The sequence below is a fragment of the Bacillus rossius genome, chromosome 16 (genome assembly GCF_032445375.1).
Source record: "Bacillus rossius redtenbacheri isolate Brsri chromosome 16, Brsri_v3, whole genome shotgun sequence".
In the NCBI taxonomy this organism is placed as follows: domain Eukaryota; kingdom Metazoa; phylum Arthropoda; class Insecta; order Phasmatodea; family Bacillidae; genus Bacillus; species Bacillus rossius.
Genome location: NC_086343.1, coordinates 38,240,662 through 38,264,401, shown reverse-complemented (window position 1 = coordinate 38,264,401; position 23,740 = coordinate 38,240,662). Strand labels below are relative to the sequence as shown.

The window sequence follows — 23,740 nt, the reverse complement described above, 5'->3', positions numbered from 1 at the left end:
ATACTTAATGGACACACAGTACACATACTGGAAATGCCATGGAGCACAGTATACGCAGTGGACACACAATATACACAGGACACACAAAGAACACAAAATACACACACAGGTCATACAATGAACACGCAATACACAACAGGACACGTAACGAACATGCAATACATACACGGAACACACATTTCACAAAAATAAGCACTTTTGAACGAAAATTCGTTGCAATCAGGTACGATATCGCCACACTAATACGAATTCGTCACAGGAATACGATCTCACAAATATTACGGTAGGCTCAAATTGCTCTTTATTTTACTGCATTCAGGTGTGCGAGTTTATTTATCTCATACAAGAAACTTGTTGCACTTACTTCCTATTCCTGACAACAGATGTTACCACACGTTGTGTTCAAGTAAAAAAATTTTTATGTGGGTCGCGGGATGCTTTTTCATGGTCGAAAGAGAAGAATGGCTTCGCTAGACATCAAGAAGAAGGAAATTTGTTTGTTTTTAACCGACTTCTAAAAAGGAGGAGGTTCAAATGCGACAGAATTTTTTTTATGTTTGTTAGCTCAGAACTTTCGACTGGGTGAACCGATTTTGATTATTCTGTTTTTATTAGAAAGCTGGTGCTTACCGTGTGGTCCCATTTCCATTTGGTCCAGTTCTGACAATGGCATCCTTGAGAAAACCATATAAGTCTTAAATCTGCATAAAGTATGTGCGCGACAAATGGACGAATAACTCAATTCCACGCCAACTGATTTTGATGATTCTTTTTTTATTGGAAAGGATTTACTTGAAGGGTAGTTTGATGAGTGTTTGGTTAGGTTCTGATTATGGAATCCATGACAAAGTAACTAAACTGTTCAATTCTAAGGAGCAAATGAACTATACTAGGCCAAATCTTTTATAGTCTATCCGAATATTTGAGTCACCTACCGTAACGTGGATCAAGCTGAGACGGTTTTCACGTTGCTCTTCTGTCTCTTTGGATAGACGATCGTGTATCACGCTGAGTCAGTGGGCACTTTGCTCCTCCGTCTCATTTGATAGACGATCGTTTATCAAGCCGAGACGATGACTATGTTTTTCGATATTTTCCCTGTTCAAAACCTTATCATGTAAAGCTACATTTTTTAAAGTCTATGTTTGCGCTCTTCGCAAGTCTCGTTTGAAATTGTCCTCAAGGTAGATTTCCTCTGTTGAGATAGGCGTTTCTCCCTGACTTCGTTTATTAAACTTAAACGGCGCTGTCTCATATGAGCAGCACGGTTAGTAGGTCTACCCATATTCAGACAAATTAGTTAGTGTATTTCAGATTCACTAAAAATCAAATAATAAACACAAATTTTAACAAAAAAAACCGACTTCAAAAAACTATTTGAAAACAAATTAATATTCACAAAAAAGAAAAAAACAATAATAATTGCGTATTCTTCTACAACGTAATAATAAACTTACCTTTTCTACTCATTAATATGTAGGTACGATCTATGTGTTTACCACGCAAGAAGGTAGGTACAATGTAGTTACAATTATTGTTAATTTTGGAGAAAACCAACAGAAGCGTCGCCATGAATGATCAGAAGAATTTGGTAAACCAACAAAATATTGGCCGGAATAATCAGGAGCAACAACAACCAAAATATTGAAACGAATAATCAGGAGCACACAGAGGAAAATAAAATTTCCTAAAAAAAAAAAAAAAAAAAAAAAAAAAAAAAAAAAAAAAAAAAATCAACGAATCATATAAAAATGTAACAAATTAGAAAAACGTTTAAAAAATTCAATTTAAATAAAGAAAATTTGTAATAACCTAAATAAAACAATAACAATAACAGCTTCTGCCAGCTTGTAAACTTATCCTTTGTTTAGCAATTATAGAGTTCTAGCGCAAGCCAGAATATTATGTAAATTTTTTAAATTTTATCTAACTGTTTTTACTTTTATTTTTTTATTTCATTCATTGATTTTCATTTGGAAAAAAACCTGTTAATTTTTATCGTTGGCTACTTATTATTCATCTAATTATTTGGTAGTTTTGTTCCATATTATCCTGATTATTCCTGCCAATATTTTGTTAGTTTCACACATTTTTTCTGGTCATTCATGGCGAAGCTTCTTGTGGTTTTTCCCGTGTGCTCCTTGTTATTCCTAGCTAGACATCTGCTGATGTTCTCTGAGTGATTATGGTTATATATAAGAAATAATTTTCGGCACGAATTTTTTCTTGGTTAATGAGGCATGTAATTTTATTCAGTGTTTCCTATAAATTTCTGAATTCCTGTTACTAAATCAGCAAAGAAAAATTTTTAATCAGTTGAATATCATACAAAAAAAATTAACTCGGTCGAATTATATGCCTTTAAAAAGCTGAGAAACAGTAACATGAAAGTCGAACATTCTTCTCCTTGATGTCTAGCTAAGCCCTCCTTTTGGGATCGCGAGTGAGCAACCAGAATCCTACATAAAAAAAATTTGTTGGCTGTAAATTCGGTTTACGGACGATAGTTTAATGTGACAACGTCATAACAAAACATTGATGAAATTATTGCATACTTTTATGAATAAAATTGAATGATTTTTATTGAATGATCACTATTTTTTATGGATACAAAGAAGGAGTGAAATTTAATGTACAATTTAATTGATAAATTTACTTTTATTTGCACTAATTAATTCAAATATGTCTATTACTTTAACGAAGAGATTATTTTAACTTTAACTTTTATACGTGTTTGCTATTTAACTTCTTCCAATCTGTGTTATTCTGTTTAGGATAGGACGATGATAGGAAAAGTAGGAAACGAATGGGAGTGTTTCAAGTTTAATGTGCCTCGAAAAAGTCAAATCGATGGTTGTTCCAAACGAGTGGAAGAGAGATAGATGCGGCGCAAGCGTACAATGAGCGTAACGGGACACAGTGTAACGGGACAATGTGCGTAACGGGACACTTTTTCGTGCGTGCAGCCGGCGTTCATCGATATATTAGACGTTGTCACGTCAATAATTAAAAAACTGGCATTTAGCTATAAAGTTTAAATATAATTATGAACAAGTTTTCATATAAATAAACTATAATCAAATATATATCATCAAATATATGAATCACCATAATTTTTAGTCAATTGCAACATAACCTATTATTACTGCACTTTATGAACAAGTTTTCATATAAATAAACCGTAATCAAATATCTAACATAAGCTTAATACTTCAAATTATAGAGGCAAAGGTGGATATTTGGGCCCTCACTTTGATTTTTGAATATAATTTTTTTTATTTTTTAATATTTTAACCTGAAATTAATAAAAAAACTTCCTTGCTTTGTTTACTATTGATTTTAAAGTGTTAGGACTTGTTTTTACACACACATAAACTACTAAAAAATTTTTACCAAACGTCTGCATTTTTCAAAAAAAAAATTTGTGCTGGTAATATGGGCCCCTGAGTTTTCTCAATAAAAATTCATTAAAATATCACAAAAAATCATTTTTTACAGTTGTTATGTATTGTATTAATTTTTGAAATAGTATAAAAACACAAAGTGCTATAGTAGCTGCTTGGAAAAAGTTGTATATTGAAAGATATTTTGCTTTTCAAACATAAAAACTATTGGATTAGGATGCAACCATATCAACTAATCTATGAACTAGTTAAAACTTAAATTTATAAAAACTACTTTGTTTTATAAATTGTTAATAACAAAATAAACCTAATTCATGATCGTCTGATCAGAAAAGTCTATTAAAAATTATTTGAACATAAAAATTAAGATATCTTGACTGAACCATTAAAAAAAACTATTTACAGAGTATAGCTTACTAGAACCAACATTAAAAGTGATCTTCAAAATTATCGTACAAAAGCGTACGAGATCCAACTTTACCTCGTACAACGTACACAGGTTCTAAATTCTCGTACAAATACGAGAATTCTCGTACGTATGGCAACACTGGGCGCGACCCTGAGTCTTATACAGCGCTGTCAGGGTGTTCAGCCATAAGTTTTCATGCTATTGTGAGTGATGTATTAGTTCGAAGTCATTCTGAAGTAGGCACGAAATTCGGACCACTGGAACACTCTTAAAGTATTCGCTAGATTTCAAAACTATATTTCACAGAACTACTTCCATCAATCCTAAATAAGATACAGACATTTTAGTGTAAATAGAAGTACCAGCATCATTCCTATTAACTGAATCAAAATTCTGGTAGGCTACACTATATCTTCCTCCTCACTCAAACCAAACTTTTATGAAACTAAGATACAGCGATGCATTTTCACATTACTGTTAAATGACTAATAAAATCTTTTTAAAGTAATATCAGGAAACAGGTTTTTTCAAACTTTTTCCTTAGTCTGGCAGAAGTGAATTTCATATCATGCTACTCAAAATGCAGGAAGAAATAACTAGGAGCACATGGAGAACATCAACAAAATATCGACAGAAATAAACAGGAGCACCCTGTCAAAATCTAATGCAACATATTAATTCAAATAAACAGAGAAAAACTAACGCACGTTTTCCTAAATAAATATTAGTGACACACGAAAAAATTTAAAAATAAATAAAATTATAAAACACCTTCCATCAGCTTGTGAACTCCTATTTTGTTTAGCAAAGATGGAATTCTAGCACAAACGAGAAATATTTTGTAATTTTTTTATTTTAACATTTTATTTTTGTTATTCACTGATATCGATTTAGGAAAACGTGCGTTAGTTTTCTCTGTGTGCTCATAATTCCTTCTGCAAATATTTTGTGGTTTTTCTCTGTGTTTCCCTGATTTTTCCTGTCAATAGTTTGATGTTTAACTCCGTGTGCTCCTGGTTATTCCTGTCAATGATTCATTGGTTTTTACAAATGTTGCTGGTCATTCCTAGCGAGACTTCTGATGGCTTTCGGTATGAGCTCCTGGTTATTCCTGATAATAATACTACTGATATTCTTGGAGTGTTTCTAGTTATTCCTGAGAAAACAATCCCTGCATGTTATTTTTTTTGTAATAAGAAAAGCACTTTTATTTAGAGTTTAGCTTACTTCGTGAATTACTGTTACCAAATCAGTACTGATAATATAATTTTTGAAATAAGATGGACTTCATACACAAATATTCATTACACAGACGAATGCTATGCCTTGAGCCAGCTGACAATCTCTATCATGCAAGAAGAACTTCCTTCTCCTTGATTTCTAGCGAAGCCTTCCTTCTCTTGAGATTGTGAGTGAGCATCCAGAATCTCACATGACAGAGCAACTGTCTATGCACACATCAAAGAAAAGATTCAAGACTGAGTTGATTACTTTGTCTTGAGACAGCTGAGAACTACTATCATGTAAGTCGAACTTCCTTCTCCTTGATGTATAGCGAAGCCCTCTTTTTCTTGCGGTCGTGAGTACTTGTAACTTCGTAGCCAAGTAGCCTTGTAGCCAAATGCGTTGGAGTATTTAAAGTCAAATACTGTTGGATCCAAATTCAGTTAGAGCAGTTAAAGCTTACTATAAATTGGCGTATCATGCTGAATTTAATATTCGTGTAAATGGGCGTTAACAAGACTGTAATATCGTGTCTCTCTGATAAGATCGCACTCCTTTGATGAGAATGTATCCTACTGAGTTGAATGACCATACATGTGCTTACTTTTCGTCGAAAATGGTTCCAAATGTCTTTTCAATGTGTCTATGTTTGTTTATTTCGTTGACTGTGTGTTAAATGTGTGTCCCATTGGTCGAATATGTGTTCTGGATGTGCCTTACCAAGAAATGGATGCTTCTGATCACCAACTGGTCGTGTTAACATTTCCATAAAATGGAAGCGCCTAACCTCCAACCGGACATTTCTAACTAAGAACTGGTCGTACCTGGTCGCTGACTGGACATGCCTAGATGCTGAATGGACACGTCTGGCCACATGTCAGGTACCTTGCTACCAACTTGCATGACTTACCAACTGACTGGACGTGCGTGTCTGGCCAACCTATCTGACGTTACTAGACAACCAACTGGCCGTACCTGGTCGCTGACTGGACATGCCTGGTTAATCGACTGAATCGACTGGCATGTAAATCTACACTGAATACACATTTCAAGGCATGCAAAAGTCTAACTTCATCTCCTAAAAACACTGTATAAATCGAGAAACTCTAGTAATTTCCTTGTTTGTATTTGTCAAATGTATGTAATATTTTTTGTTAAATATTTTATTGATGTGACAACGTCTAATAAATCGATGAACGCCAGCTTCACGCACGAAAATGTGTCCCGTTACGCACATTGTTCCATTACGCTGTGTTCCCATACGCTCATTGTACGCTTGCGCCGCATCTATCTCTCTTCCACTCGATTGGAACAACCATCTATTTGACTTTTAAGAGGCACATTAAACTTGAAACACTCCCATTCATTTCTTACTTTTCCTATCATCGTCCTATCCTTAACAGAATAACATAGATTGGAAGAAGTTAAATAGCAAACATGTATAACATTAATAGTTAAAATAATCTTTTCGTTAAAGTAATAAACATATTTGAATTAGTGAGTGCAAATAAAAGTTAATTTATCAATTAAATTGTAGATTTAATTTCACTCCTTCTTTGTATCCATACAAAATAGTGATCATTCAATAAAAATCATTCAATTTTATTCATAAAAGTATGCAATCATATCATCAATGTTTTGTTATGACGTTGTTACGTTAAACTATCGTCCGTAAACCAACTTTACAGACAACCTATTTTTTTTTACTTTTTCCTTTGAAACTAGTCACTGACAATGTTAACTAAAATTTTTAAAAATGTTTTCACCTAAATTATATTTTTGCAGCTAAGTTATCCGATAAGATGGCGGATGCCATGACAGACTGGTGATCATCACTCTAGCCGGTAAAAATTAGTTCAATATGGCAGAGGTGCCCTCTTGCAGATGATGTGACACTAGCACTCCTGGTAGCAAGAAGCTACTGAAAATAAATATGTCTGTCTCCAGCTGACGAAAACAAGATGGTGACTCTGATTTCATAATCCAAGATGGTGGCCTCCAGCAGAAGAAAATAATATGTCAGTTGTTATGTCATCATCTAAAATTGCGGACTCAAGTAGACAAAAATAATATGATGCTGTGTTCTCATAATCAATGCTGGTGGCCTCCAGCAGATGACACGATGGTGGACGTGACGTCGGTAATACAATCTGCCGTAATATATGCACTGGTATTAATAGTGATCGGAGGGGGCGGGGGGTCACTTCTGTCGGTGACCTCCGTTAAGGAATGATCAGTCGCTATATTTTTTTTGTCCTTTAATAGGTTCGAACCGAAGACTCCGAGCTTCATGATGTATGTGAAATTTTTTAAATTAATTTTTAATAAAACATATGTTTTTAATTTTAAATTATTTTCCTACGTTCTATCATAATAATTGCTGATTTATTCAAGATGGTGGCCTTAGCGAAAATTGCAAGTAGACGTCACAATTCAGAATGACGGAACTGAAATCCTAATGGCCGAGGTCAAATATCCTCAGAAGTTTACTGGAAACTTGTAGATGAGGAATTTTAGCCTAGTTGTAGACATTAAATGTTTTAATGCCAAAATATTTTGAGGTTTTCAAATTCATAATTTTTCATTTTAAACTCGTTTTTCCTCAGTAATTAACTCATGGAATTTCAAAATTATTTTTTTATATTTTTTTGGCCTTCTTTCTTTCTAAATAAGTTTGATATTTTGGCGAAGTTTGGCAAATGTAAGTAATATTTTGGCAATTGTTAGTAAATTTTGAAGGTTGAGGTCGAGTTAATCTAAGATGGCTGCCGTGATGTCATCCAAGATGTAGGTTCCAAAGCAGCAGACACCGCCACCACCATCAAGCAACAGCAACAGACACCGTAAATTGATTTATATACTACTAACATCATTCAGTAGTTGTTATAGGTTGTAAATGGTGTGTTCTACACGGCCCACAGATTGTGGTTGTCTAGTACCTGCAGGAACATCCTCAGTGGCTGCACTACAAGCTACCTGATGTGCTCTAAGATAGTAGAGACTCACTCTGCACGGCCCACAGCGTGTAGTTGTCTAGTTCCTGCAGGAACATCCTGGAGTGGTTGTAGCAGCGGGGGTCTGCTATATGCTCGGAGGAAGCCACTACTGTAGGCAGGATGGGCGCTGAGTTGTACCACTTGTGGGCCAGTGCGGCCTGCAGAAGGCAGCAGGAAGCCAACAGCGCCAGAAGACCCATTCTCATGATTGTTTCCACGATTAGAGCTTTTCAATTTACACACGTCTGCTTCCAAGTGCTGGTTAAAAACAACTAACAAGTTTTTGCGTCAGTGGTTTATCATGCGGTTTTTATTCAACTAGTTTCCCTTGGGTTAGGGTTTATGTAAGATATACATACTTATTTCTAAAGTGATCTATCAGGTTTATGGTACTTGTTTCAAGGTTTTCATGTACAATTCCTATTTCATATTAACCTTGTGACTTGTTTTATAACTTTAATTATTTAGATTTTCGTCTCACTTTATCATTTTGTTCAAAAAAATGTGATCGGCATGACTTTCTATGAAAAACTACAGCGCCTTAATGACATAGTTTTTAAAATCATATTTTCTTATTACTGCGATCTGAGGAAGGTGTATTGTCAGCATATAATTGGCACGTGTGTCCCTGCAACTGTACATAATATATATCCTTATGCAGTGACCGTATGCTACACAAAATATCTAATAGCATAATGGTTGCATTAAGTCCCGTGTGGTTTTCTAATTATGAGTTTCGGATAATTTATGTATAATAAATTTTAAACATTACTATTGGGTTTTTCTTTCTTTTTTTGAACTTTTCTCTGTGCTTCAAGTACATAAGGTGGATCTCTGACTTTCATTTTTCGTTTTATTCTGCTGTCTACCAGTTCTGGGAGCATGCATTGTAAATAAAATGTCTTTAGCTTTGGCAGCATGACGTTCATCCAAACGAGTTCATCTTTCTCAATAGTTTGTATGTAAAAATCTTTTTCCGTGAGAATAATGAAATCGCAATAACGTCTGCCAGATATATTTATTTGCCCTTGCACCTGGTAATAATATTTGTGGGTTTTCTTTAGTTGAAGTTTTCCGTTAATAATTTCTAAACAGATTGACGATTTTTTCTCCTTAGCAACTTCCATTAGGAGCTTATCTTTCACTGATGGTAAACATTTGACCTCAACCAACCCATCATCTTCTACCAGACCATCCGGTATTGCAGCTAGAAAAGCTTATCGCACACTACAGCGCGCCGCGCCGCCCTGGAAAAATTCCGGCCGAACTCTTCGCATATAAAGCAATGACGATGCGCACACTTGGGCGCGCCGCGCCGCCCTGTCCGCCGCGGAATTATTCCGGCGCCGGAACTCCCGGGAGAATTCGGAGCGGAATTGTTCCGCCAAGGAGGCGGGCGAGGGAGGCGCCAAGCGGCGTGCTATCGTGTCTGGTGACAGACGGAAGACAATATGGGCTGAGATAACCTTCGGGTGCCGGGTTTCTTCGGTGCTTCTCGTTCATTATTCTTTTTTGAGTCTATTTTATAAGACCTGCACACGGGCTGTACGTATCTAGTGTACACAGAAGACTATTTTAGGTAAGTTAAAGCATAGATTACTTTATTTTACATCTTTGATTTAACTATATAAATGGGCTAACCTTTGATTCAATTTTCAAACTTAAATAAACAGGTCGGGAAACAAAAGTTTTTGAGATAACAGAAGTGTAGATTTTGTTTAATCTCAAACTAACGTATCAGTCAAAAAGCTATCCTTCTCCTTTTTGTGGCCTTTAATTTAATGTTGCCTAAGTTTCGAAAATTTAAATTGGTAATGGGTCACGTTGTATATGAAGTTATATGAAACTAAAACATGCAAATCTCTCTTCTCGTTAATCGGGTGAACCCACATCATCCTCTGTCTCTTCTCTTCCTCTTCCGATTCCAGTAAACAATATAGAAACATATCTTCCTCCTTAGAACTGCTCATTACTTTGAAATTAAATAGTAAACTAAACCTGAAAACCAACAACACAACTAAACGGAAGCAAAACTAGCCCCTCGGTACTCCTGTACTGTAGGTCACAATTGAAGGAACTGAGCGCGCGGAATCAGAAAACGGCACCGCTAGTGTGCGACCCCCTCCAGAACCATCGGAAATTTCCGCAAGGCTGCGCGGCGCGGCGTGGCGCGGCGCGCTGTAGTGTGCGATGAGCTAAAGGGTTCCTCAGCACCAATAAAAATGCCACACGGGTAAACTTATACTCCTTTCACATCGCTGTATCTAAGCAACGCATCCGGTTCTCGCAATCTCCCGTACATGATAGCTGGAGTATTCAGTTCCCTGGGAAAGAGTAATTTAAAAACTAATATTTGTTACGTATATCTAACGCAAGAAACAAGTTGTTCGCAGTCAAGAAATTGTGATGAAACAGAAACATCACTGCCACACATGATGCATACAATTTCGCTCAGAAATACTGTTCTGCATCAATACAATTAATTTGTATGCAATATTTTAAGATGCATTATTATTACAAAAAATAATATATGAAAAAAAAAACAATTTCTGACGTACTCTTGAATTATTCACTTTGATTGTCCTAAATTCGCTTTACAAAGAGCTACGCTTTATTACAATGGTAAATACGTTTTTTTACTGCATGAAAATTTGAGACAATTCAAGAGCTCTATCACGTTGCATACCGATATACATATCTATCCAGAAATTCTATAAATGAGAATTCGGTTTCGTCCATGGTTTTTCATCGGCAGAATTATTCCTGCATCGCAATTCATATTAAATTTCATCCTAGCCTGTAACACTATAAAAAGTCTAGACTGTAACTATATAAACTATTTGTACCTGAAATAGGCAATTAAAAATGGTGAAATATAAAATTGTTAATAATATTAATACAATAATAAATAACATCACTGTTGAAATGAGGCAACGAAAGAGTTTGAATCCAGTTATCTTTATCAACATTGTAACTTCCGATTCAAGGAATAAATAGTACCTATGTATTTAACCTTTGTTATCGTAGTAAAACCTTTACTGATAAATGCTCAGCCATAACCAGTACGTTGAAGACAATATTCACGTTAAATACACATTATGTATATATAATGCAGTAATTTTTAAGCCGATTGAAAGAAATAAATACTTACCTCGTAACTTCATTGTTTATTGTTAATTGATTTTCGGCTAATTTCTTTTTCTTCCAGAGAGCTCGTTGGATTTTAGATTTTTTACTCCGTTTGTAAGGCCGTGATTGCTTCCGTCGCCGAGCCTTTGACATCGTTAAACACCTCGAGGACAACGGAAAGCCTAATTTTCTATACCGCTGTTTGCTACAACTGCAATCACAACACTGCACCTCAAAAAGCCCGGGAAAAATAAATACAGCAAGTGAGCCCCCGACACCTCTCAAATACCCGACGCAGTTGCCAGAGGTGGCGCGAGGAGCGCCACCTCACCGGTAGGTAACAACGGCGGAGAGGCCGCTCGCCATGGCAGCTCTCGCGTCGCAGAAGAGGATGTGCACGTGCTGCTTTGGGACAGCACCGGAATGAATAGAAAGCTCGCATTGCTATAAACTTGGTATCGTTGTAATCAGGAAGAATGCTGCTATATGTTAAAAATATAATATTCGATAGAGATAAAACTGATTTTGTTTTTAGAGTACTACTAATGTTGCTAATTTTCGATACAAAATTTGCCAACAAGTATTTTTTTTTTCCCTTGAGAACGACTTCTCGAAACTACACAAAACTTTCTTGGCCTATTAGAAATACAGTTTTTTCAATTATAAAAAAAATTCACCTTTAAAACATAGACGGTATTGCCGTTTTGGAAAAATAATGTCAAAACGATTAAATATTAAAAAAAGTAATAAATATTTTTTTAATTACTTTGTGTTATTTCAGATGTACTATTTAATCAATGGTTTCCAAACAGGACAGTGTAAATATTAAATTTCAGACTTTTTTTTTACCCTTGAACAGCCTTAAGCGCCCCAGCTCGTGCGCCCGACCTGGCAGCTGCCGTAAAATTGTCAACTGCTAAGATGTGTTTAGTATTGTTTCTTAACACTGAAATGAGAAAGTAGTGTATCGTAAGGAAATACTGCACGGGCTTCAGGCTGAGAAGCTAGGAGCGGGTCAATGACCGGAACCCCAGATTCGCCATCTTAGATTCTGGTGACCTTGACCCTGACCTTGATTATGACTGAAATTATAAACTTTTCGTGTAATTTGAAACCTTGATTACTTTTTTACCGAAAAATTAAAAGAAAGTATTGAAATTAATAAATAATTTAATAAAATACCATAAAAGTACTTTGTTCGCCACCAAATTCATAGTCCTCGGCTCAATCCCAGCAAAGAAATTTTAGATAAAAATATTATTAAAAAAATTACATTAAAATTATATATTTAAACATATCTGAAAACATCCAAATGTATTTTATTTTTTCGTACACCATTATAAGGCATTTTTTTAAAAATTTAGTTTTAAAATCAAATTAACTGTTTAAAGGTTTTCGCATTATTAAATCGAATCACTAAATAGATTCCAGTCCACCGTTCGATCCATGATCTGTGCAAAAAAGGTACATTGACCTTAAAATGTTATAATTAATTATATGGTTTCCATTTAATTTCGACAAGTATATTTATCCTCACTACTGTAACACCCCTCGTGCCTCAAAATAGAATTAATTTGAAAGGAGCCTTGGAAACTTGCTGGATAAAAAAAATAAGTTAAATAAATTGATTTACCAGAGGCGACACGAGGTGGGGAACAAACAAAATTTAGGAACTTCCTGTAACAAGCAAGGAGGAAGTGGGTGGATCGTTAAAATCAATAAATAAAAACTACACGATTAACTTGATCTATAGTTTCCCTGTTTTATTTGCCCTGATGAATTATATTGTTTCCATTATTTTACATACAAAAGGTTTTAACAAGTTTCAAAGATTTTAAAAAAAAAATTAAAAAAAAAACGAAAAGGGGGCCGGCCCGCGATTATTTAAAACAATTTACATTCTTAGTTTGAAATATAAACATTTGCATTATGAGTTTCACACCCAAAATTGGATGGATCCGATGATTACATTGATAATTAGTCCTATTCGTTCTACATGTTCTTGAGGAAAACACTGGTCGCTGGTGGGTTGGTCATCCGCTTAAGATAGTTCGTAGCTAGGTAAGGGGGAAATGTTGAATTTACATTACCACCCGGGGTCTTCAAACGATCACGTCGGGTAGTAGAAACGTTTCTTCTAATGTGACCCACGGAACAGGAGGGGGGGGGGCCATGAGATGGGAGCAATCAGTCTCTCCCCGTCATCGACCCTGTCAAAACAGGGGAGTTGCCCAGCACGCTGTAGTCGTGGAGTCAGCCAGGGTCTGGAGCTCGCGAATTGCGCGGCAGGACGCGGATGATTTCTAATTTCAAAAAAAATTAAAAGCTAAAAAAATAACTATTACATTTTATACTACGCAGACGGACTAAACTACTTGAAAAAGATTATAGGGATAGCATCCCTCATTAAGGCGACTACATAGTCGGTTGTGGCCGGATGGAAGTTTTGCAGAGTCTCGTCGACTCGCCGATAATCAAACGGTCCGTCTGCAGTCGCGGCGCGAAGTGTCCCGCGGAGAAACGCGTCTCGTAATTAAAAGTGCCCGCCGGCTCTTACAGGTGGGGGGGGGGGGGGTCTTGGCCGCCGAAAGATTCCGAACTTGCCCGAATGCGGGCGGAAAAAAACTCTGGCAGGAGTTTTGAAGTTGGCATCACTGGGCGACACTAGAGAACTCTGTCGCGTGGGGTCTGAGTTGAAAACAATCGACTCGCCCCTGGCGTCCATATAACTGAAGGGAGAGCAGGGTCTGCTCTCTGGCGCCCTAGAGGGTAGCCTAGCGGAGAAGTTCGCGACTTGGTCGCTAGGTAGCGCTTGTGCTCAGTTTTAGCGCGCACGTTTTTGCGCGGAGACCTTGAGAACGGTCACTGTTGTCCAGGGGGTTACGACCGGTCATTGGTCTTACTTGGAACGGTGTAGGGGGGGGGGGGTAACATGCAACGCTGCTGGGAATATACACCCCGTCGTGGCTGCAGAGGGGCGAACATAACACTAATACGTGATGAAAAAGGCCAATCTCAGCTCGTCTCTGAGAACTGGTCGCCTGCAAGCTACAGGCTTGTCTATGCAGTTAGGGTCACGAAGAGAAATGATATTACAGGCTTGAGGCGTGACTGAAGGCGGGGGAAAAGGTACGCTGTCTGCCAGTCAGGGATTAGGCCAGCAAAATATCCGATACGCCGATGGGAAAGGGGCTTCAGAGCACTGAGACAAAGTTTAACTCAGCGGAGTACACCCGACTAACAAATTAAATATACACTATAGTAGAGCAAATAAAATTTCCACACAAAAATTTAAAATCATAATAAAAATTTAAAATATATCGTGTCGAATTTACTAATTAACGGCACACTACTAACAAGGAATCTATACTGGACAACTGCCCCTGCTGAATAAATATCCGAGTATCCCAATATCACTATGTCTACCAAAGAGGTCGTATTCGATGAATCTTATGACTACCGGAGTGCAAACTACAAGAAAATAGACCAAGCATGTAGGCCAGTCAACAAGAGGCAAAGTAAGCACTTTTTACCAGCAGACCTGAAAACTTGATATAAGGGTAATTCGAGAACGCTGAATCGAATGGTACTAATTTTTTTAAAATTGAACCTGAAGTTTTTGGAGAAAAGGGTTAAAAATTTGTTTCACTCAGTTTTTCTCAGAATATAGGCGTTTAAGCGAAAAAGGTTTCAAACAAAAGTTGTGGAGAATCAAAAAAAAAAAACATAAATAAGGTTCCCAGGTCCATCTGCGTATTTGCAAACATGAGCGATAATTATTGGAAAGAAAGTAGTAAAGCGGTTAATTGTAAAAATGGGGCTAGTGTACGTGCGAGCGTGCATGTGAACTAAACAAAAACGAAGGGTCTTCGGCTATTCTCGGGCCTCTCCGTCATGACTGGGGAGTGAGAGTGAGACGGAGTTCCCAACCCCCGCATGGTAGACTCTTTTCTACTCTGTCCAACACTTCATCCAGACCATCCTCTGTCTCCTGTAAATTCCTACACGTAATGCATGCCAATTTGCATCCCGCATGAATGTGCCCAGGGTTTTCCCTGTGTCTATGCTGGTTTTACCTGGCCCAACCTATCTCTAGTTATAGTCTAGATTTAAGAGTGAGGGGAGTTAGTCATGGCGCCAATCGCTGCCATGGCTGGCCAATCCCCTCCTAGCACATGCTGCATGCGACCCTCTCCTTGCATGGCTAATCCCAGCATGACTAGGCGTATAGGCTTCGGCCTGAGACGCACCTAGGTCCCTCCCTAACCCGGACCCCTCCAAATTACACTTAGTTTTAGTTAGGTTAGGAAAAAAAATCAAAAAAAAATCGAGTGAGACGGAACCATCTGACCTCTCTTTTTATTATCTCACGCGTTAGCGAGTAATATTCGTCTTTGGCCGTCGAGTGTCGAGCGTTCTGTAGATTTCCTTACTGATATTATAAATGCGAATGTGAGTTAGTTTATTTATTTTTTTTAATTTTTTGTTTTCGCTTTTACGCGGAAACTACACAACCGATCATCATGCAATTTTGTGCTCATATTTTCAAGGGTATAGTTAAGGACACAGAACACTTTATATATATATATATATATATATATATATAACAGTATTTTTTTCCAAAGGGGAAAAAAATTATATTGGTAGGCTATGTATAAACGTCCGATTGTGAGTTTGAGTAATTTGAATGAAATTTAACGCCATCTGGCGTTTCAATAAATAAATAAAATAATTCACCCATTTAATAATATAATACCGGTGGTCAATTCACTATTAGATTTTATTTTTCTGTCACCACCAAGCAATACTTAAACTTTTTTTTTTGAGGTTAGGTTTCTGTTTATTTTCAAAGGTGATTGTTGTTTGGACATTTTTGCTGAAGGTTATGTTTTACTTTCATTAGATTTTTGTAATTTAGCGAAAATGATGTGGATCTAATCACTCAAGATATCCCAGAATTGCAGCAAAATTTGAATAGTGATCAGTGGTTGTACGCAAGAGCAATATTGGCACCAAAAAATTTATATCGTTAATAAAATCTACACTTATATTTTAAAAGAGTTGCAAGGAGAAAAAAAGGAGTATTTGTCAATACATACAATCATGGATACTGAACAAAGCACTTCATATCGTTCGGAGTTTTTAAATTCACTTGAACTTTCGGGTGTACCCTCTCATAAACTTCAAATGAAACTAAATCTACATAAAAGTTACGCTTATACGAAATCTAGATGCTCCTCGATTATGTAATGGAACCAGGCTTCGGATCACACAATTGTGGCAGAATATTCATTTATTTATTTTTTGACGTGATAACGTCTAATAAATCGATGAACGCCGGCTGCACGCACGAAAAAGTGTCCCACTACGGATGTCCCACTACGGATGTGCCCTATTTGCTCATTGTACGCATGCGTGGCATCTCTCTTCATGCTCATTGTAGGGCCTACGCATGCGTGGCATCTCCCTTCCACTCGATTGGAACGACCATCGATTTGACTTTTCAATCATATTTTCGTCGTTTGAATTATTAATATTATGTAATTTAACGATCGTCCACCGATTTTCAGCACAATCGGTACAGTTATTTAAAAGCAATGTTAAATATTCAAATACATTTTGAACCAACAATGGTGTTTTACAGTTACCCATTATAATTCAAATTACAACCGGGATCTTTTGCACAATGTTTTAAAAAATATTGTAACACATTATAAATAAGTTTGGTGTATTTGGGATGCGTATTTGTTATGAAATCGAGTTATGAAAACGAAATAATATTATTCCCCTACCGTGAACAAAATTTTTATAAATATGTATATAACTTCTGAAACTATTACTTTTCAAGTATGGCCTCGTGGCCTTGTGGTGAGCATGCTCGGTTTGAATCCCAGCAGCTGCGAAATTTTTTTTTGTACTTGTAAATAAATACGGCGCACGTAACATTTCAAAAATAATAAATATATTTGAATAATGAATGCAAATAAAAGTAAATAAATTAATTAAATTGTACAATTCATTTCACTCCTTTGTATCCATACAAAATAGTGATAATTCAATAAAAATGATTCAATTTTATTCATAAAAGTATACAGAGGTAGATTTTATCATACAAAAAAAAAATTTAACAAAAAAATTTATTCCTCAAATAATATAATATTATTAATGCCTAAATGGTTTGGTTGCAAAAACGTATTACGGCTCAGTCTCAGGCCGAACATATTTCCTTTTCTTCTGGATCAATCATTTCATCAATGTTTTGTTATGACGTCACATTAAACTATCGTCCGTAAACCGAGTTTACAGACAACCAATTTTTTTTCTACGTTAATACTTTGAACTTTTTAAAATGTTAGAATTTAATATTATTTTTTTCTTGTAATAGTTAAAGATATTTCAATAAAGCTGGTTGTCAGTTTTTTAAGCTAAATTGTATGATATAATTTTTAAGTACTGATGATTCCAGTCACGCAATAAAAAAACAATTACTATTATATTTTATTTTTTTACGTTGACCTTTGGTAATTAAAGGACATAACGCGAGCGAATTCGCGGGTAAAAGATAGTATCTATATATATCGGCGTATAAGCGCAATTTTTTAAAATCAAATCGTGATGCTTATGGCATGTCGTTTTATTATTTAGTGTAAAAAATTGTGAACCATAAATAAATAAAAATAAAACAATATTTCATTTTAACAGAAACCAATAGTTTCCGAAACCATTTTAATAATTGTTTAATAATTTATACTTATTTATTAATAATTTTAAATATCCCATCTTTCATTATTTGAAAATTTGTAGTCAGTCATCCACTATTACTAAAATTTTGTTAATTATAACTCATTATAGTTCGTTTATAGTTATCTTAGCGTTCAAATAATTAATGTTATACTTTTATTTTCGTTGAAAGCGTTTACTAATTTTGGGAAGTTTTTCCATAATATATATTTAATGATTATTTTTAATGTGTTTTCTATTACTATATACATAGTATAGAATTAAGACGTAATGTTTTAAGAGCTTCAAACTATACTCGCTTGGATAAGCGCAACTGTGTTTAATGTCTGCTTAATTAATAAGTTTGCTTATACATTAATTAAAAAAAGATTTACCCAAACATTTCAACATATCTTAAGAAGTTTTTTTTAAACTTTAAGAGTTCTAAAATAAAAAAAATAGGAATAATAAAATGTCTAGGCTAAAATATTGTAGACATAACAGAAAATACAAAGGTCCCGCCTACAATATAAAAACATGTGCGTACAGAAATTGTTTTGAGAACCACGTGACAACCACGTGTAAAATAGAAGCAATGCAAAATGTGTCAATGTTCCCAAATATTAACAAAAAAATAGCTCATAGAACGTTCAACTTCGTTATAATAATATAATTCCACTGAAGTAAAGTAAAGCACCGACATTTTCTTCCTATAGTACGAGTATTGTTTTTGTACTGTTCTACTGTTTCAGTGGCATTTTCAGGCACAAATGTACGAATTTAAATTTAATTTTTAATTTTTAAAGAAGGAAACCAAATAATAAAATTGTATTTTTTATTTTATTTAATTTTGTTTCCATTACTGTACACTCCGACGTAATCTTGTGCTACCCAGTGCACCTGTGCTTGTTCGCAGGCTTCAATTAGATACTGTTTGCTGACGATTTGTGATCGCAGCATCTCGGCCGCGGTTCGCGTCACGTTTTCTCCATGTAACAGAATGACTTTCGTGCTAGTGAACGCTACCCCAACCCCACTGCTAGCAACTTTCATTTCTCGGAGGCAAGCAGACATAAGGGTTTTGCCAGCACGCCTCTGGACCAAGTTACAGCCAGCGGCGAAGCCTCGGGACGGTCCACATGACGCCTTTCCCAGGCGATTTAGCAAATCAAAACCCCCCTCCCCTCTTCCCCACGGTGGCTTCACGGGAACTCCAACCCGGAGCATCGACCCCCAGTGAACCCAGGCGGGGACATTGTCTCCCCAAGGACATTCCCACTTGTCAAACAGAGCCCTCAGCGAAGTCTAGCGGCGGGAAAAATCCCTAACCTTGCTCTGAGCGCTGGTCGCGAGCGCGCCCACTGCACTCTAGCGGATGTTTCTTTGACCCTCCAGGCAGGTTCTCGTCTTGCCCGCCAGAGTGCACTACTCATCCCTCCCATAAGAGACAGCTTGTCACAATCGACCTTGGCAGCAGTCGCAGTGCGATTGCGATTTTAGTTCGCCTACGACTCGCGTGAGAGCGTGGCGAACATGTTGCAGTCTGCTTCGCCCCTTCGGGCATCTCCGGACACCTTCGGGCAATCACCACCCCCCCCCCCCTTCTTTGGCTGGGGGCAGTTGCTTCCTTTAATTAGGCGCCCCGACGCCATTTTTTGAAGATTCGGCGGGCAGCATCTGGTCTGTGCGGACCACGCGTCGCGATCTGCGAGAGTTTATCTCCGTTGTTCGTCCCAGACTCGACACTACGTCATGTAGTCGCCAACGTCAAGGCATAGAGGCCTCAATTTTCTTATTTTTAAATTTTGCTGCCCGCAATAGTTTTTTTGTTAATCTAAATTATTTCATTTTCTCTAATCATGATTACCGAGAACTTCCATGCCGCTAGCTGCATTCCCTTCTCCTGGAGGCAGTCTACATGAACTTCACCCCGCTGTTTTGGGTAAGTGGTCGTCATCCCTACCCCCCCCCCTTTTTTTTTGCCTTTCACTGGGCATAGTCTTGCCCAGGCTTAGCCGCCTGTTAACCAGTCTAAGTAATTTGGGACTTAGGTTGCAGGCGGGGTCCAAGTTGAGGCCCAAGTTGAGGCCCAAGTTTAGGCCCAAGTTGAGGTCTAAAATGAGCTCCAAAATGAGCTTCGAAAATTATCTCCAAAATTATCTGCAAGCTCCAAAATTAGCTGCAAGTTTAACTCCAAGTTTAACTCCGAGTTTATCTCTAAGTTTCTACTCAAAATGATTTCTTCTGGACTTTAATCTGCCGAAACCTCCGGTGCCAGGACACAGGATATTATTAAATTTCAATGTAATTGTTTCTTTCTTTTGAGCCTGCGAGCTAACTTAAAACCAGTATTAAGTTCAAGATGTATTATGGTGTTACTTTTATATGTATTTTGTTGCCCCGGGGCTCCCTCTATTTTGTAATCAATATGTTTTAATACCAATGTAATTAAAAGATAAAAACAAAAGTAAATTATTTTAGTAAAAAAAAAGAAACTTATATAAATCAAACCACCAGTCTTGTTATTTCATTATTATTCATCCCCGATCCACATAGCCTACTAGAGTTGCTAGGAGGTTATAAATAAATTTATTTTATACGACGTCAGGGCACCTCTGTGATTATTGTTGTTATTGTTTTGTTTTCTGGGCTGACGCTTCCAAGGCCTTAATTTAATTATTCATTGTTGAGTGTTTACCTGCAGCCCAGCGTTAGTTATAGTACTGTTGCATTTAGTACAGAAAATTATTGAGATTTTTATTTAAATGATTTATTTTATTTGCATAGAGACTATGAACATTTTTGTACAATATGACCCTGTGTAAATTCTCTATGAACTTTATTTCTTGTTTGTTTTGCGGAGAGTGGTATCTGTTTTGATGTATGCTTTGAATTTGTATAAAGAGGGTTATAGATTAAAATTAAGGGAATATGGGCCTCCATGTTGAATGTGAAAAGTAAAAGGTTTTGTCAGATTGAGAAGGACAAGTTATTGTGTGGTATTGATGAATTGAAGTCCATATTTGCAGCTGGAGCTCCATGAATGTTTGAAATTGCAACTTGTCTCATAATGTGAATATTATTTAGGTATGTATATGGTCACGAGGGTAACGATTATTATAGTGTGGCTATTCATTAAAATATGGTGAGTTTGCAAATATTTATGATATACCTTGAAAAGCCAGAAATGACCATAGCTGTGCAGCTGGTTACTGCTATGAAGAACATTTAATGCAAGAAATTTGCTGAATTGAACAGAAAGCTGAAGTTTAGTAATATTTGTTGATAAAAGCAATATCCTGTAGCGTACAAACCAGTGGTAATACCTGTAGAGAATTAACCTTTGTTTGTGTTGTCAGCACTGGAAATTGTTGGTATTGTTGTGGCAACGATTCAAGGAAATGGCGGACATAAATGTGTTTATATTGTGTTACCAGGGTGTTTTATTTAACCATTAATAATAAGTTTAACAGGTTATGGGCCCAGAAACTCAGTGAAACAGATAAACAGTTGGCCTGTTAATGTTGAAGTCGTGGCCGGTATTGTAAGCCGTAGTTGAGAAACAGTTTCGAGTGTGTACGAGCCTGAAAGCATGGCAACTAGTATCAGTACAACTTCATATCCACAGTTAATAGACACCAATTTTAAAAACTGGAAATACCGTGTTCTGTGCCTATTGGACGAGAAGGGAATAAAGTGGATTGTGAATCAAGAAGTGGACAGATGTACGGCTGATTCGACCAAGAAAGAAGAGGCTGAAGCTGTAAACAGGCGAGCTAAGAATATCATTATAAACTGTGTGAGTGATCGTCATATTGATTATGTTCGGGACTGTGAAACTGCCCGGGGTATGTTGACCGCCCTTAGTAATGTCTTCGAAAGAAAAAGCACTATTTCAAAGTTGCTTGTGCGGAAAAAGTTAGTTTTTAAGCCTAAAATGTACGACTTCTCTTCAGGATCATTTTAATATGTTTGACAACTTAGTCAGGGACCTGGAAGGGATGGGCTCAAAGCTCGAGCAAGATGATATTGTGTGCCATTTGTTATTAACATTACCTGAGAAATATGAGAAAGTAATTACGGTTCTGGAAATGATAGACACAGATTTGACTTTGGATTTTGTGAAATCGAGATTGTTGGATGCTGAATTAAAATTGAACCATATGCAGACAAGTGAGGTAGGTGAGAGCTCATTTATTACACGATTTAACAATAGATCTAAACCTAAGAGGTGTTTTGAGTGTGGTTAAACTGGACACTTTATAGCAGATTTTCCAAGATGCTATAAGGTTAATTATAAATCATCTGTGGGAAATCTTAACATCTCACGGGACCGAGGTTATGGAAGACACCGGAGTCGTGGGCATAAAAATAGAGATGGCTACGCAAGTAGAAGTAACTATCTATGCTACGATGATGGAGAACGTCAGACCAAAGAAGTTTCGTTTGTGGCAACTAGTGAAGAGACTGTGTTGTGTAGTGAAGAAACACATGAAATTCAGTTTGTTCTAGACTCGAGATGTACAGATCATCTAGTTGGTATGCACGTGAAAAATCATATGTCTAAGGTTAAGGAACTCAAGCAACCGGTAAATATCAGAGTTTCAAATGGCGAAGAGTTGATGGCGACACAGGTGGGAACCCTTGTGCTTCACAAGAATGGGTTAGTAATAAAAATAGAAGCACTTATTGTCCCTAACCTGACAATGAACCTACTATCTGTTGTGAAGATTGTAAAGTCTGGAAAAAGGGTGATCTTTCATGAAAATGTGACAGAAATAATAGATGATAGTGATCTGAAAACTCCTCGTGAGTTGGCTGGGAAACTGTATGTCATAAGTTTCTCACTTAGGAAAGCTGAAAAGTGTACCCTGGCAGAAGTAGAGGACCTGTGGCACCGGAGGCTCGGACATTTGAACCGCAAGAGCTTGACGTCAATGGGCCTGCCAACTTCAAACAAAGTGTGTGACTCATGTCGCCAAGGAAAAGCGGATAGACAACCATTTCCTCACGTCAAGGTACCAAGGTCTCAGAGAATTGGAGAACTTCTGCATACTGTTGAAGGGGGGGGGGGCAGTAACTCCTCCAACAAAGGACAACGAGAGGTACTATCAAACTATTATTGACGATTATTCACATTTTGTTGTTGTGTACCTACTTGCTTGCACACAAATCGGAGGCAGGAGGAAATTTGACAAAGTATATCAACCAGTTGAATTCTCAGCTTGGGAGAGGTTCTTTCAGTCGTGTGCGATGTGACAATGGGGGTGAGTTCACATCCAATGAACTAAAATCCTTTTCAGACAAAGGTGTGAGATTATAGTACACAGCCTCGTATAGTCCACAGAGCAATGGAGTAAGTGAGAGGATGAACAAGGCTCTACTTAAAATTAGAAGCATGTTCGTCGAGACTAACTTGCCAAAATTTCTGTGGGACGAAGCAATCAGGACAGCTGCATACCAGATTAATCGGTCACCTACAACAGTGCTGAGTGGGGGGATTCCAGCTGGTGTGTATTATGGAAGGATTGATCTGTCTAAGTTAAGAATTTTTGGTGCAAAGGCCTGGGCTGTCAAGTGGCCACAGACAGGAAAATTGGAATCAAGAGCAACACCTGTGAGGATGGTCGGATATAGTCCGAATGGATTCCGGCTGTGGGACCCAGTAACAAATTGTGTAGGAGTGTCACGAGATGTTAAATTTGATGAGACAGACGTGGTTTTTCAGGAAGTAACTGTCGATCCTAACCTAATAGTTAGTATGGAATAAACTGATGGATGTGAGGAAAATGTGGACCTGGATGAAAGTGAACATTTTAGAGGATTTGACAACAATTCACAGAGGACGACTATGAGCA

General features: G+C 37.0%; 1 protein-coding gene across 1 annotated transcript in view; it reads right to left on the bottom strand.

The window, feature by feature from the left end:
* The window catches only part of LOC134539888 (uncharacterized), a 93,834-nt gene that overhangs the window by 49,820 nt on the left and 20,274 nt on the right, over nucleotides 1–23,740 (bottom strand). The window contains exon 2 of the mRNA XM_063382237.1: nucleotides 8,044–8,291. Coding sequence (XP_063238307.1) covers nucleotides 8,044–8,291 — 248 coding nt within the window. The remainder of the gene's footprint in view (nucleotides 1–8,043; nucleotides 8,292–23,740) is intronic.